This window comes from Camelus bactrianus, chromosome 9, assembly GCF_048773025.1.
Source record: "Camelus bactrianus isolate YW-2024 breed Bactrian camel chromosome 9, ASM4877302v1, whole genome shotgun sequence".
NCBI classification, from domain to species: domain Eukaryota; kingdom Metazoa; phylum Chordata; class Mammalia; order Artiodactyla; family Camelidae; genus Camelus; species Camelus bactrianus.
Window position 1 is genome coordinate 45,842,435 of NC_133547.1, and position 14,148 is coordinate 45,856,582.

General features: G+C 49.6%; 1 protein-coding gene across 3 annotated transcripts in view; it reads right to left on the reverse strand.

Annotated features, from left to right (window-relative positions):
• The window catches only part of IGSF3 (immunoglobulin superfamily member 3), a 97,042-nt gene that overhangs the window by 18,310 nt on the left and 64,584 nt on the right, over positions 1-14,148 (reverse strand). For all 3 annotated transcript variants that reach the window (XM_074370254.1, XM_074370252.1, XM_074370253.1), the window contains 2 exons: positions 11,223-11,624; positions 7,570-7,974 (listed from right to left, as the gene is read on the reverse strand). In XM_074370254.1, coding sequence (XP_074226355.1) covers positions 7,570-7,974; positions 11,223-11,624 — 807 coding nt within the window. The remainder of the gene's footprint in view (positions 1-7,569; positions 7,975-11,222; positions 11,625-14,148) is intronic.

Here is a 14,148-nt window from a genome sequence, read left to right on the forward strand (position 1 = left end):
CCCAACAGTGAGTCAGCGGGAGGAAAACGCAGAAGGAGGGGTGAGAGAGGCCATGGGCCAGGCCTCACCTGCCAGCACAGGCCCCACCTGCCAGCTCAGGCCCCACCTGCCAGCACAGGCCCCACCTGCCAGCTCAGGCCCCACCTGCCAGCACAGGCCCCACCTGCCAGCTCAGGCCCCACCTGCCAGCACAGGCCCCTGGCCGCAGAGGAGCGAAGCTCTTTCATTATCCAACCTACCTGTCCTGCGGGTTCTGCTTTGTGTGTGCGCTTCTCACCCCAAACTCTTTTCTCTCATCAAGAAAGGGTTCCCTTAAACCCCGTGAGAGCTCTCTTACACGTGGCTACCTTATGTTGAAGTTAATTTTTTTTAAGGTTTTTCTCTTTCCTACCAAATCATCAGCATCTGAAGGGCAGAGGCGATGATGCAATCACCTGCCAAACAATAAACGGTTGACAGAATAAAGATGTGACTGAGCTTTTCTTGGCGGTACGGAAACATACAGGAAATTGTGACAAGGGGGAGAGAACATTTTCAACCATGTGTGACATCCGAGCGAGGGCCTGGAAAACAGATGAGTAGGTGTTTCCCGGGCAGAGCAGGAGAGAGGAAGGGCACCCCGGGGAGAGGGGACAGGTGAGCAAAGGTGAGAACATCTCTGTGCACCGTATTCAGGGACGAGCAGGTGGTCAGGTGTGGTAGATGAAGTTGGAAAGGTGAGCCCCGACCAGACTGCAAGGGGCCCGGAGTGGGTACCAGCTCCTGACCACCTGCGGACACGCAGCACCAGCAGCGCCTGGGGTGGAGACACTGACTCACAACCACCATGGCAGCGGCCCAGCGACCTGCGGCTTCACCAGCCCTCCAGGTAATTCTGATGCGCTGAGTTTGAGAAGCCACACGTGTGGCAGTGAGGTGGCTGCAGGTAACTCTGGAGATAGCAGTTCCTGTGCAGCGATGGGAGCAGAGGCCAGAGGGTAGCAGATGGGCAGTGAGGGAGCAGGAGAGAAGGGAGACTCTGTTCTTCATTACAAGGATGTGACAATAAGCAGGATCATTAGGAGTAGAAGGGGCCAGTGGCTGGACAGCAGAGGTTTTTCTCATTGAGGGACGCAAACCAGCCAAAACTCTGGGAGAGAATGAAGACAGAGCTATGGGGAAAGAGTGTCTGTGCGTGCGTGCACACGTCAGTATCCCATCTGTCCTCAGAGGAGGAGGGGCAAAGGCACCTGCCAGTCAAGCAACTACTACACCCTCGAGTCCCTGCAACCTAAACACCGCCCTTGGCCCCCTGCCCTCCCCTCCCCACGGTCATAGCCTGTCTGAGCCCCTCATCATCTCTTTCTCAAACCTTATTCTCAAGAGTCTTCCGGTCTCCAGCCTCAGTCCCACCAAGCTGCAAGGAGGAACTCGCTGCTACCAGCTTTAGAGCCTAGCAGGGCAGCGATACCCCGAGGGACACCGCAGAAAGCTGTGGGAGGTCTCTGGTGGGGGCGGAGGTGGGGGAAGTACAGAATGGACTAGAGCCAGCGATGACGTCAACCCAGCCTGGGACGACTCTGTGCAACACAGCTCTGCCTTGTGTCCTGCATGACTTCGGAACCACATCCATAGAAGTGAAAACTGTCTCTGCACCTAGAACCTACTTTTCATTTTACTATGAACACTTTTTTTTTCTTTTGCATAGTTTTAACATATGCCAGGTAAATCAAGGGAGGCGTTTGCTTTGTTCAGCATTGTCGCAAGAGTTTTTCCCAGGATGTCAGGCACTGGTCCAGAGGGTGGTGCTGCCCGGGAGCCAGAGGGGCAGGCTGGCCGTGCCTCTGCCCTCTGCAGCGTCTGCAGCATCGACCGTAGGGCTGAGCCTCCCAGAGCAGCTGGCCCTGAGCACTGACACGCTAGAACATATTATTTTATAAATTTCTCCTTTCCTCCACAATTGGGGCATTGTAACAACTTTTTAAAGATTAAGTGAGTGGGAATGTCATACTGTCCATGAATTTTATTTTACAGTAGTAGAGAGATGATTCTAAATTGTTATTAAAAAGAGAGCATATAATCTGAGGACCATCTAAAGCCCTAATTGCTCAGTTTATTATTATCCTCAGTTCTACAAAGACACTTGCCCAAGGTCACACCGCTCGTAAGTGACAGAAACAGGACTGAAACCCAGGCTGTCTGGTCTGCCTTTACTTTTCACCTTCACTAATGGTGACCCTCCATACTGCTATGTACAAATGGGGCTCCCCTGGCCCTTTCCAACCTACCTGGGGACAAATCTCTCTCCAACCCCATGCTTCAGTCATATCAAAACCAGCGCGCTGCTTCTTCCCTCATGAGGTTCTTTATTCGTGCTCTGGCCTGCACCTGAATTCCCCACCACTCCTTCCCTCCGCCCACGGCCATGGAGGCCGATTCCCCCTTCAGGCCTATGGCCCATGGCCTGGGCTGGCTCTACCACGCCCGGAATTCTTCCCTGCACTCCTCTCTTCCCAGGCCTCCGGACAGCCTGACAGGCAGGGACCAGGACACACACCTCTGCAGCCGCAGCACCCAGCACGGAAACTGGCATACGGCAGGTGCTCAAACACGCTTGCGGAAGGCACTGGGCGGGAGGAGGCAAGGAGAAGGTAGCAGCATTTAGGAGGTGGAAACAGCTAATTCGGAGTAACCCAGACACGCCCTGTCTGCCTTACCTGTCTGCAGACAGAGCAGTCACCCTTGCTCATTGACTCCAAACAGGTGAACCTGGTGTCACCATGATGACGAGGCCTGAGGAGTCGGGGGAGGGCTGGGGACTCCTCGAAGGCTCCTGCTCTCATGCTCACTCTGTCTCTGAATACCCAGCTGGCAGAAGCCCCATGCACGTGGGATGGAGGTTCCCAGGTTCTCCTGAAACAAAGGAGGGGCCAATCCCTCCGAAGGATGGGGCAGCCTGTCACCTACTAGACTGACAAGGAGAGCCACTGTCGCAAGCCCCAGACTCACGGAAGTCAAGAAAAAGCCCTCAGCTCTCCCCATCTGCCAGGTCAGCAATAAAAAACTGGAGAGAACGGATTTGGCAGCATCCAGAGGGTATTAAATATTCATCCTGACTGCCCGTCAGTAACGTCCCAGCAGAATACACCCACTGACAAGTCGGCTCTCTCCACCGGAGGCTGTCCTCCTGGAAGCTTGTTTATTGCTTTGTCAATTTTAATGTGCAGTATTTAATAGCCAGACCAAGATGGGGTTGTAAATATTTGGAACATGAGTGCTGACACTTCCCTTATTTGCTTCTGTATTTAGGGACATGTAATTGGAGGGTGTTTTTGGTGCTAATGAAAATCAGAGGGAAGCAAAGCAATGCTTCAAAATTAAAAGAGAAAAGAATTGATTAAGACCTAAGAATTGAATATGTTGAACTGGCTTAAAGTCCTGCTTAAATGCCCCCTGCGGGGGGTCACACTCTTCCATCAGCAGGAGTGAGGCTAAGCTAAACCAACAGCAAAGCCAGAGGGAAGCGTTCCCGGAAGACTTCCTCCAGGACAGGCATTCGGAACAGGAAGCACATGTCTAGAATGGTCAGTAACAGAGCCACAGCAAGTTCATCATGCCATCCAGCCAGAGGTTTCAGTGGAACAAATACCCGTGATGTGGTCAGGTCAGCAGGTGGCTCTGGCGAGGACTGGTCTGGGGCAAAGACCACACAGAGCTTTCTTGGGAGCAGATGAAGTCAGCTGTGGAAGGCTGACAAAAGGACCCACATGAGTGAGCCAACAGTCCCTGGGTTTCAATTTGATTTTGTTAGAATCAGAATATAAAACAAAATCATCTTTAAAGGGGGAGGGGGTGGTGCTGGGTGTTCCCATAGAAAATACCAGAGCAGGAATAAGAATCCATGTTTTGAGAGGCAAGATATGGAGAGAGAGTAGAAAGAAGAGAAGCTGGCACTGGGCTGAGTTCTGATGTCCCCAAGCCTTGGAGCCACCTGGTGGCAGAAGTTGGAAGAAACAGAGTCATTAGAGGAGGCGCAAATTCAACTCCTACACCGTTGGCAAACTGTATCTCGAGGAACCTCTACAGGTACCTTGTGACCCCAACTTAAAAAAGCAAAAATTAAGTATTTGCTAAAGGGGATCAGGACATGAGGGATGGCAAACCAGAGAGAGGGGGCGTTAAATCAAAGTACATGGTACCAAAGAGGATTCCTGAAGGGGAAAAAAATGCCATAAAATAAAATTCAGAGCTTGGACTCCGGAGCCAGACTGCCTGCCTGTATTTGAATCTTGCCTCTGCCACATATTATGGATCACTGGATAATTTATTTATCCTTTGTGTCAGTGTTCTCACCTGTAAAATGGGTGGAACTAGTACCCGCTCATGGCATTGCATGGATTAAGTCAGAATTAAGGAAGTTACTGTACCCAAAGCAGTCAGGATGGTGACGGGCACACAAGGAAAGCGCAACAGACATCAGGCACTACCACTGTTACTGCTGTTACGCCTGCTCCCCCACCCGGGCCCCGACGAAGAGAAACCACGTCTGTAAATTAGGCTGTTAACTGAGGGCAGAGAGAAGAATTTCTGATGATACGGCCTTAAAAAAGGTCAGAGTCTCCCTTCTGCCCACTCCAACTGCTTTTTAATAAAGTTCACACCTGGGTTCACATCCCCACTTCCCATATTTTCTTTTTTTAATAGAGGTACTGGGGATTGAACCCAGGACCTCGTGCATGCCAAGCATGGGCTATACCACTGAGCTCTACCCTGCCCCCCTCACTACTTTTTGACTCCAGCAAGTCACAACCTCTCTGGGCCTCAGTTTCTTCATTTATAAAATGGGAAAGAGATGCCTTCTTCCCAGGGCTGCAGCGAAGGTGAATGAGGTCATATACACCAAGTGTCCAGGTCAGACTCCAGCACACAGTCAGCCCTCTGGTATTTCTCCACTTCTACTTCCCCCAAATGAAAGCACCAGTACCAACCAGGGCGTGTGAGAAAAAGAGTAAAAATGGACCCAAAGCTCTTTGGAAAATATTAAGTGCTAAATGCATACATATTTAATAAGGAGAGAGTAACACTTAAGGGGGATGCACTCTCCCTGGTGCCACAGCCACTCCCGGGAGCTGTGCGCAGCCTCAGCGCCTCCCTTCACTCCCTGCAGCCCCCAGAGGGCCAGCCAAGTGCATTACTGCGCACCTCGGAGCAGAGGTCAAGCACCTTGGCGCTCCTGAGTCTCCCATGCCAGCTGCTGCTTGTTCTCGCTTTTGTTGTGAAAACACAAACAAACTGACTCAGTGTGAGCTACATGAGACACGAAGACAGTCCCCAGAGCAGGGTCCCCTAACTCCAGGAGGCAATAAAATGTCATAATGGAAAATGGAGACATATGAAAGTCAGGGAGACCGAGGCTCCAACCTCACTCCAATCTGTCTTCCACTTGACAAGCTGGTTTGCCTCCATCAAGGCTCCTAAACCCTGGGAGCCTTGCTTTCCTCATTAGCAGAATGGGCACACAAACATCAACATGATTTCATCGTTGGATGAATTTAAAAAGAAAACAGAGGTACCTAGCACGATGCCTGGCACCCAGGAGGTACTTAATACTTTCGTCCCCTTTCCCCTTTAATAGCATCATAAATTAATCAGAATCCAAATAACTAGAACCTTTGATGAACCAATTCCTTTTTCTTCCCTTAGGCCCTCCAGTCTTAGATTCCAAGTAGTGAGAGAAACAAACAGATACTAGGGATTTATTCAAAAAGGCAATGCCAGGCAGGGCCCTGGGGTCAGCTCCTCCTGTACCTTCTGCAGCTGCAGAACCATGTGACGGGCACCCAGGCTCTCAGCCTGACCTCGAGGCCAGAGGAGACCACAAAGGGTGCAATTACTCCACAAGGCAGGCAAGCAGGTCCCATGGCATTTTCCACAACAAGGGCTCACACAGAATGGGGTCTCTGTTTAACCCTCTGTTAACCTGAAAAGCCACTTAAGCAGAACAGCCTCTTCCCTGGGCAAGTATAGGCCCTAGAACCATCCCACCATTTACACAACTCGCTCGTTCTGAACCGGCTCAACACACTCCTCTGTTATGGGGTTGGAAGAGGCGAAGAACAAACTTAAGTCGCTGCCAGGTCATGCCCTCATGTTGCCAAAAACAACAAACACTGTGACCCTCTGCAGCGGTGCAGCAGAGTGGGTTGGGCACTCATCGCAGGAAGAAAAATCCTTTTGGCAAGGTGTTCAAACCATATTTGCAAAGTGGGTGGAGCAGAAAGTCAGAAAAAAGCCTTTGCAAAGTCATGTCCCTTTGCACCTTCGGGTAGGTGCCTGCACTCTCCTGCTCAGGGTCAGCAACAGGAGGGAAGGAGGTGTTCCACCCTCCGCCTGCTTCCAACCTGACCAGAGACAGGGCCAGACATGGAGGAAACCCTAAGAGTAGTGCGTACTTACTCTTCCCCCACTGGGGGAAGGTCCTGATGAGGGTGAGAGTGTTTGCAGAAAGCCCCGGACTAAGGCTCCCCCAATTAGAGCATCCTTCCCACCTGCTGTGGGAGACCTGCCTGCCCGGGAGAGGGGAGCTCAAATCCAGTGCATGAGCACAGGGCCAGGATCAGGGAAACAGTGTGGGAGAGAGACCGACAAGGGGTCAAAACCTGGCTCCATTTAGCAGCTACATGACCCTGGACTGATCACCTAATCTTTTCTGGGCTTGCTGTGAAATTCTCATAAAATAACCAACCCTGGCATCATGCAGATGCTCAGTAAGTGCGTGTTATTTGTCCCCTCTCCCTGACGAGGTTTCTTGTCTGCAAACAAGGGACATTGGTACCTCACTCACATCATGGTTGCAAGGATTATAGGAGATGACATTAAGTAAAGAGATGGAGCTTTCTGCCAAACAGTTAAGTTGGCTTGCATACTTCACAAATGTCAACGTCTTCACACTCACACACAGCCGGGGAACTGCTCTAGATTAAAGGAGTCTAAAGAGACATAACAACTAAATATGATGTGTGACCCTTGAGGGGAGGGTATAGGTCAGTGGTAGAGTGCATGCTTAGCATGCATGAGGTCCTGGGTTCGATCCCTAGTAACTCCATTTAAAAAAAAAAAAAAAAAGAACAGATGTGTGACCCTTGACTGGATCCTTATTTAGAAGGAAAAAAAGCTGTAAGAAGTGTTGTTGGGACAATTGGGGAGATGCTGGGAATGTCCAGTAATCATGTGAAATTCCCAGAGTCCGATGATGCTGCCACGGCTGGGTGGGGCCAAGTCCTGATCTTCAGAAACACACGGTGAAGTATTTAGGAGGAAGTGTTCTGATATTGGGAGACTTACCCTCAAATGATTGAAAAAAACAACAAAAAATACACACAGAGGGAGAAACAAATGCGGTAAGATGTTAACAATCTGCCACCATGAAAAGGGAATCTGAGTCTTGCAACTTCCTACCATTTTGCAATTTCTCAAACCAGAAAGTTGAGAAATAAAAGCAGCCGTGCCAAGGCCTCAGTGCTTGACCCCTCCCTCCTCCCTGCATGCCTTGGCAGCTGGAGCGGACACACGTGACTGCAGGACCCTTACCCGGCTGCAGCACCCTGATCTCCAGCAGGTTGGAGGTCCTCTCGGCCAGCCGCGTCCAGGTGTTGTTGTAGTTCCTCCGCCACAGCTCCGCCACGCACTGGTACTTGCCCGCCTCCGTGTCACTGGCTCGGCTGATGCTCAGGCGGACGTTGTTGCTGGACTCAGCCTTCTCGATGGCCGTTCGGGTCCGGAAGCTGGAGGACCTGTCCCCCCACTGGACCCCTCCGTCCCGGGTGAAGGTCACGAGGTCATGGAACTCGATCGTGCCCACCGGCTGGAACCGCCACGTCACAGACACAGGGACCCGGGACGGGTAGTGGGGTTTGATGATGCACTGCAGGTCAAAGGAGTCACTGTAGGTCACCCCCGGTGTGCGGGAGATGGCGGTCACTGCGAAGCCTGTTTCTGGAAAGAGAGCAGAGAGACTCAGGCCAGAGGCGACACTTGGCTTTCTCAGGGTGCTGCGGCATGGTGATGGGGCTCCCGGCAAAGCTGGCAGCACAGAGCAAAGCTCACACATGGGTCTCTTTTGATGCCCAGGCCAGTATTACTTTTGCTAGCACACTGATACACAAACCCAGGAGTTGATAGGACCCACAGAAAGTGGCCGGCAACAACAGCAAACCCTCTCTGATGAAAACCGCACATGGATTTGTGACGAAACCCACATGTGGATTTGTGTTGCATCAGCTCCCTCGAAAGGACTGAGTACATGTAGGCAGCGCCATTCCTGGAAATCTTAGGATTCTAGGCTGAAACAGGAGAAAAAAGCCCAAAGGCCGATTTCCACCACCACATGTGAGGCAGACACATCCCTCCCACCCCCCTGCCCCACTGCCTCCTCTGCCTGGCCCGCCAGTGCACCGGGGCTGGAGAAGGGGAGGTGGGGGAGCAGGTGCCTGTGCTCCCCGGGCTGGGCAGCGCGGGCTTGCTCACCAGCCCCTCTCACCTCCTCAAGGAGTCCAGGGAACAAAGGCAGCAAGGGACCCACAGCAGGAGGGGTCTGGGTGGGAGGGGCTCTGCAGGTGAGGCTCTCCATATCACAGAGTCTCTGATCCCTAACACTGACTCCTCAGTGTGAGCGGTCAGAGTCCCTCAAGCCTTGAAACGACTTACTGTTGACACACTGGTTATGATCACAAGACTGTGAGCAGCCAGTATTTCCTGAGAGTGATCTATGTGCCGGGCATGGGGCCAACGCTTTGCTTTCAGTCTGCTTCACTGCATCTTCAAAGCCACCTTGCAGGACAGGCAGGCTTATCACCCTTTCTTACAGATGAGGAAACTGAGGCCCAGAGAGGGAAAATGAACTGCTCATTGTCAAGCTGCCAGCAAATGGCAGTCAGGCTACAAATGTGCATGTGACTGATTCCAGGGGCCTTATTACGTTGCTTTACTCTTGGGAAGCCTAAGGCAGTGCTTAAAGGCAAAGACCCTGAAGACAGATCCCCAACTTTGATACCTTCTAGCTGTGTGACATCAAGCAAGATACTTAACTTCTCTCTGCCTCTATGTCCCCATCTGTAAAATGGGTCCTTGTGAAGATTAAATGAGTTAGTATTTATAAAATACTTGGACTAGTACCTGGCACACAGTATATACTGTATTTTGTTAAATATGGAATTTGTTACCAAAAACACACACACACAAAATAGACATAAAGGAAAGTATTTTAAACTCCACAGGTAAAAGACAAGGCACAGAATGAACTTTTTGGTAGAATCAGGTCTGAGCCCTTTGGTAATCCCTGGCTGTGGAAACCACATACGGCGGGTATGAAAAAGAATCAGAGGATATTTACCGGATACTGTAAAATTACTTCTAGAGAAACAGTCCTGGACTAAGTCTTAACCACTCCTCAGCCACTTCTAGCCTCACAGGATGGAAACGACAACCATTGTTGGATGCCCAGAACTTTCCCCACTGGTTCCATTCCCACACGTCCTCACTGGGTGCTGAGCAGAGGGGCTGAGCTGACCAGGGAACTCAACCACTGGACGAAGTTTCAAGAGACAGAAATCTGAGCTGTGTGGTTAGTGCAGAAAACAGGTCAATCCTTGGGATCAAGCTTTTGGAAAGTAAATGTAATTCTAATCTGGGGGTGGGTGGTGATAAAGGACTTTGTTGAGGGCAAAACCACTTGAGGCTGCCATCTCTACTGGGGTGTGTCCAAAAGCCCCACCAGCCATACCTGTGAGGATGGTGGCAACATGGACGCACGGGGTGGGGTGCAAAGTCACTGAGGACAACTGATGTCATAGTCTCTTGATAAACAGGAAGACAATGTGACAAGTTACCTTCCCAGCAAAGTAGCAGACTGGTCTTTCAAAATTTAATATACTGATTCTATTAGGCAGATAAATGTCGATAGAAGCGTCTTTACCCTATAAGAAGCAAATCTAACATTCTCAAGGTTTTAGCAAATCTCGAGGTATCTTTTAATTTCATGCTAATGAAGAAATGGCTTTCTTAAGGACAATACTTACAGAGGAAAAGATAAAAACACAGATTAAAAAAAAATTAAGATGGATTGCTGGTTTCCTGGGCTCAGACTGTGGGTCTGTCATTTAAAAGCTATACCCCTGAGAAAAGAGTCAACCTGTCTCACTAGTCTCCTTGTAAAATCACAGTGTTCACCTGTAGGCTAGGTGAGGATTTCAAGGGACAATTAAGTGTAAGTGTTTATCAGCCAGGAACATAGTAAATGCTAAATAAATGGCAAAAGATGATTTCCTTGCCCTTTCTTTGCCCTTCTCTCAATTTTTCAGGGGGGCTGAGCCCCTGGGCAGGAGAGGCTGGGGGGCAGGAGGGAGAGGATTTGTTCTGGCTCTTCCAGGCCAATTTTGGCAGTGGCCACGTTCCTCCACCTGGGGCCACTGCTCCCTGGCCAGAATTCTTACAACTTCACTCCTACCACCCAGACTCAGGAGTAGTAAAAGCGCCCAGCTGTCCCCCGTACCCAGGGGCCCACCAGGTTGAACCATTGTTGGTTCATTTAACCCCATCCACATTTCCCTAAGCCTTCTTCAATTAAACCCTTTGGAAGGTGCCATCTGTTTCCTGCCAGGTTTCCTTTTGTGAATGAAAAACGTTGCCTGCCATGTCAGTAAACAAAGGATGCTACAGCCAGGAAGCCATTACAGCCGCCCCTAAAGATGAGCCCTGAGGGAACTCAGGATGGAAACAAACGGGCTGCACTCTGCCAAGCCCTTGGCCACTGCAGCCACCCCCAACGGTGCACCTGGGGACTCAGGATGGGAAAGCACAGAATACTGGCCCTAGATAGCTAAGGTGCCTATCAAAGGAATGACTTCAATGAGCTCAGACTCTTGCATCGTCCCATACACAGAAAAGTCCTTAACTTGAGACATCTGCTTTTCTCTAATTAACAGTAATCTTCTAATGTTCTGTCTACCTGGTCTTTGTAGCAAAACCCCCTATATATCATGGCCTCTCCCTTATCTCTGTGGAGCAGTCTCTCAGAGCTACCTGAGAGGCTGTCTCCCATGCTTGAAGTCCTCAGAAAGTCCTCCAAATAAAACATATTTCTCAGCTTTTAGGTTGTGCATTTTTTTTTCAGTCGACACTATAAGGGTCTTGACACGGGAGCATTTCCCCAACAGTCCCACCAAAAGATCCCGGAGCTTACTTACCGAGAGCCGTGATGGAGACAAGGGTGCTGGCCCGGCGCTCTCCAACGACCTGCCACTCGCCGTCCACTGCCCGCACCCATTCGGTCACATGGCATTCATACTGGCCCTCATCCTCCTTCCTGCTGTTGAAGATGCCCAGGCTGAACGAGTTGGGCTGCACCTGCTCCATCTGCACGCCCCCAAAGCTGCTGCGCTCCCAGTAGGACGTGCCGGGCTGCACGGTGCCGTCCCGGTCCAGCCACATGATATTGCTGCGGCGGTTCTGCCTGTCCACGAGCTGCCAGACGACGGAGAAGCGGCCCAGCGGCCGGCCCGCCGTGCGGACAGTGCAGGAGAGGTGCAGATTCTCCCCCTCCAGGACCACACTGGCATTGCTGGCCACCTCCACGGAGATGCTGCTCTCTGCGGAGAGGGAGAGAGTGCCACAGTGGGGATTTCTGGGCTCCGCTGCACCCTCCCCACAGATGTCACAGGAGGAGGGGTGCAAATGTCACCCTATTCAGGTACGGGGAAACTTAGAGGACACAAACACTCTGATGCTTGCTGCTGCAAGCCCTGGCTGGTTCTGGGCATCACTCCCCATGATTGTAGATCTGATAACCTAGGAGGCCCTTTGCTGTGTGCAAAGATAACGTGCGGGATAATGAGGGTCTCAGACCTGAGACTGAACCAGAACCTAAGAAATACAACACCACGGCATTATGCTTAGGGCATAGAGCAATTTATCCAGTATAGTTGGCCCTCCACATCCTAGGGTTCCACATCCATGGATTCAACTAATCATGGATAAAAAAAAAAATCTTGCAGAAAGTTCTGAAAAGCAAAGCCTGAATTTGCCTTGTGCTGGCAACTATTTACATAGCCTTTACATTTATTAGGTGTTATAAGTAATCTAGAGATGACATATGTAGGTTATTTGCAAATCTGATGCCATTTTATATAAGGGACTTGAGCATTTATGGACTTGGGGATCTGCGGGAGGTCCTGGAATCAATCTCCTGCGGACACTTAGGGACCAATTGTGACGTGTTCAGCTGGGGCTCAAGGATATTCAACTTGTGTTTTCAGTAAGTAGAATAACTTGAAAATTCTACTTCACTAAGTCTTCCCACCATTCAGGGCTACAGCAGTTGAATAAAAGCTAAACATCCATACGTGTCATTTCAGTCCTTCAGGGCAACATTAGGATGTAGAAAACAAAATGACAGGAAGGATCTGGAAGGTAACATGCTTGCTTGAGTGTGGATAATGATGGAGCATCGATGGTCTTGGTTCACAGAGTGTGGTGGGGGGGCGAGCTTCCATATCATTAACACACAAGTACAGCGGGTGGAGAGGGTATATAGCTCAGTGGTAGAGTGTGTGCTTAGCATGCGTGAGGTCCTGGGTTCAATCCCCAGCACCTCCATTAAAAAAACAAAAAAAACAGAGCATTGGCCCAAAGCCAGTGGTTCGCCCCCATGCGGTCCACCTTCAGCCCTGGGGCTCCACTGCTCTCAACCCTGAAACTTTCTGCCAGTCACAGTTATGGATAAGGATTCTATTTCCTTTGCTACTCACTTAGCTCTATGAACTTGCTCAATGGAATTATTTAAATTCTACATGCCTTCTTCTATAAGATTAGGGAGATTATTATTTACATTGTGCAGTTTTTTTAAGATTAAAAAGTAAATGAAATATCTATAAATCATCTAAAATGCAGGTTTGCAAAAACTGGTCCACATGATCATAATTAACTTGACTATTCCCGCTAACTTTGTATTTATAAATATTGTGGATAGTCTAATTGATCTTAATTATCGATATATTATTTTGTATGATTATCTACATTGAATTCAAAAAAGCCCATAAATATAAAAGAACAGAAAGTACCTGAACTAATTTGGCTCCAATTTTCTATGTGAAACACATACAACAATTTTAAATCAATCAATCAAATCCCAGATTAAGAGGCACACCCAGTTACTGAGCAGGGAGCCACCCGTTCCCATGACCATGCGTCTTAATCAACTTTCCTCCCTGGGGTTTCCCCACAGGCAGAGCCAGGCAAAGATGAGCACTGAGCCCCAGCAGGTCACTCTTGCCTCGGTGAACACGTCTGCCACCTACTCTAGATTGGCCTGCTTCACATGGAAAAAAATCCGGACAGGGCAGGGAAGAGGAATTCTCCGAGGAGCCATACCAGGCTGATTCACAGAGTTGATTAAGACTCCTGATTAGCTACCCCTAAAGCCCGAGTGGCTCATAACGGGGATCTGGAGGCAGGCAGACCCGGCTCCAGGCTCAGGTCTCCTGTTCTAACCCTGCAGCCCCGGGGTTCTTGGTTACCACACCCAAGCCTCCATCTCTTATGTGCAAAATGGAGACACTAACAGTTCCTACTTCTTAGGGTCGTGCCACTGACAGCATTAGGTGGGGTAATTCTTTTTCATCATCACTGTTAATAATAATATTCCTCTGTAGATTCAAGACTCATGAAGACTCCCAGCGTTATCAATTCAAAGTGAGGAATTAAAGAACTCCTGGTGGTTTCATGGGTGTCTGTATCTATTAAAATTCATCAAACTGTACATCCAAAATATGTGTAGTCTACTATATAGGAACCATACCACAAGAAAGGTGTTTTTAAAAAGTCACCGATGGCTAGTGACTTAATCAATCATGCCTACATAATGGGACCTAAATAAAACCCCATAAACAACAAAATTGGGGGCGTTTCCAAGTTGGTGAACAGACACGGGCCAGGAGAGTGGTGCACCCCAATCCTCGGGCACAGAGGCCCCTTCACGGGACCCATCTGGGCTACCTTCATCTGACTGTTCGTTTGCAGCCTTTACAATAAACTGTGATCGTAAGGGGAGCGCACAAAAAATAAAAAAATTAAAATAAAAAATAAAGAAGGGCAACTTCAGCATTAAGGGAAAAA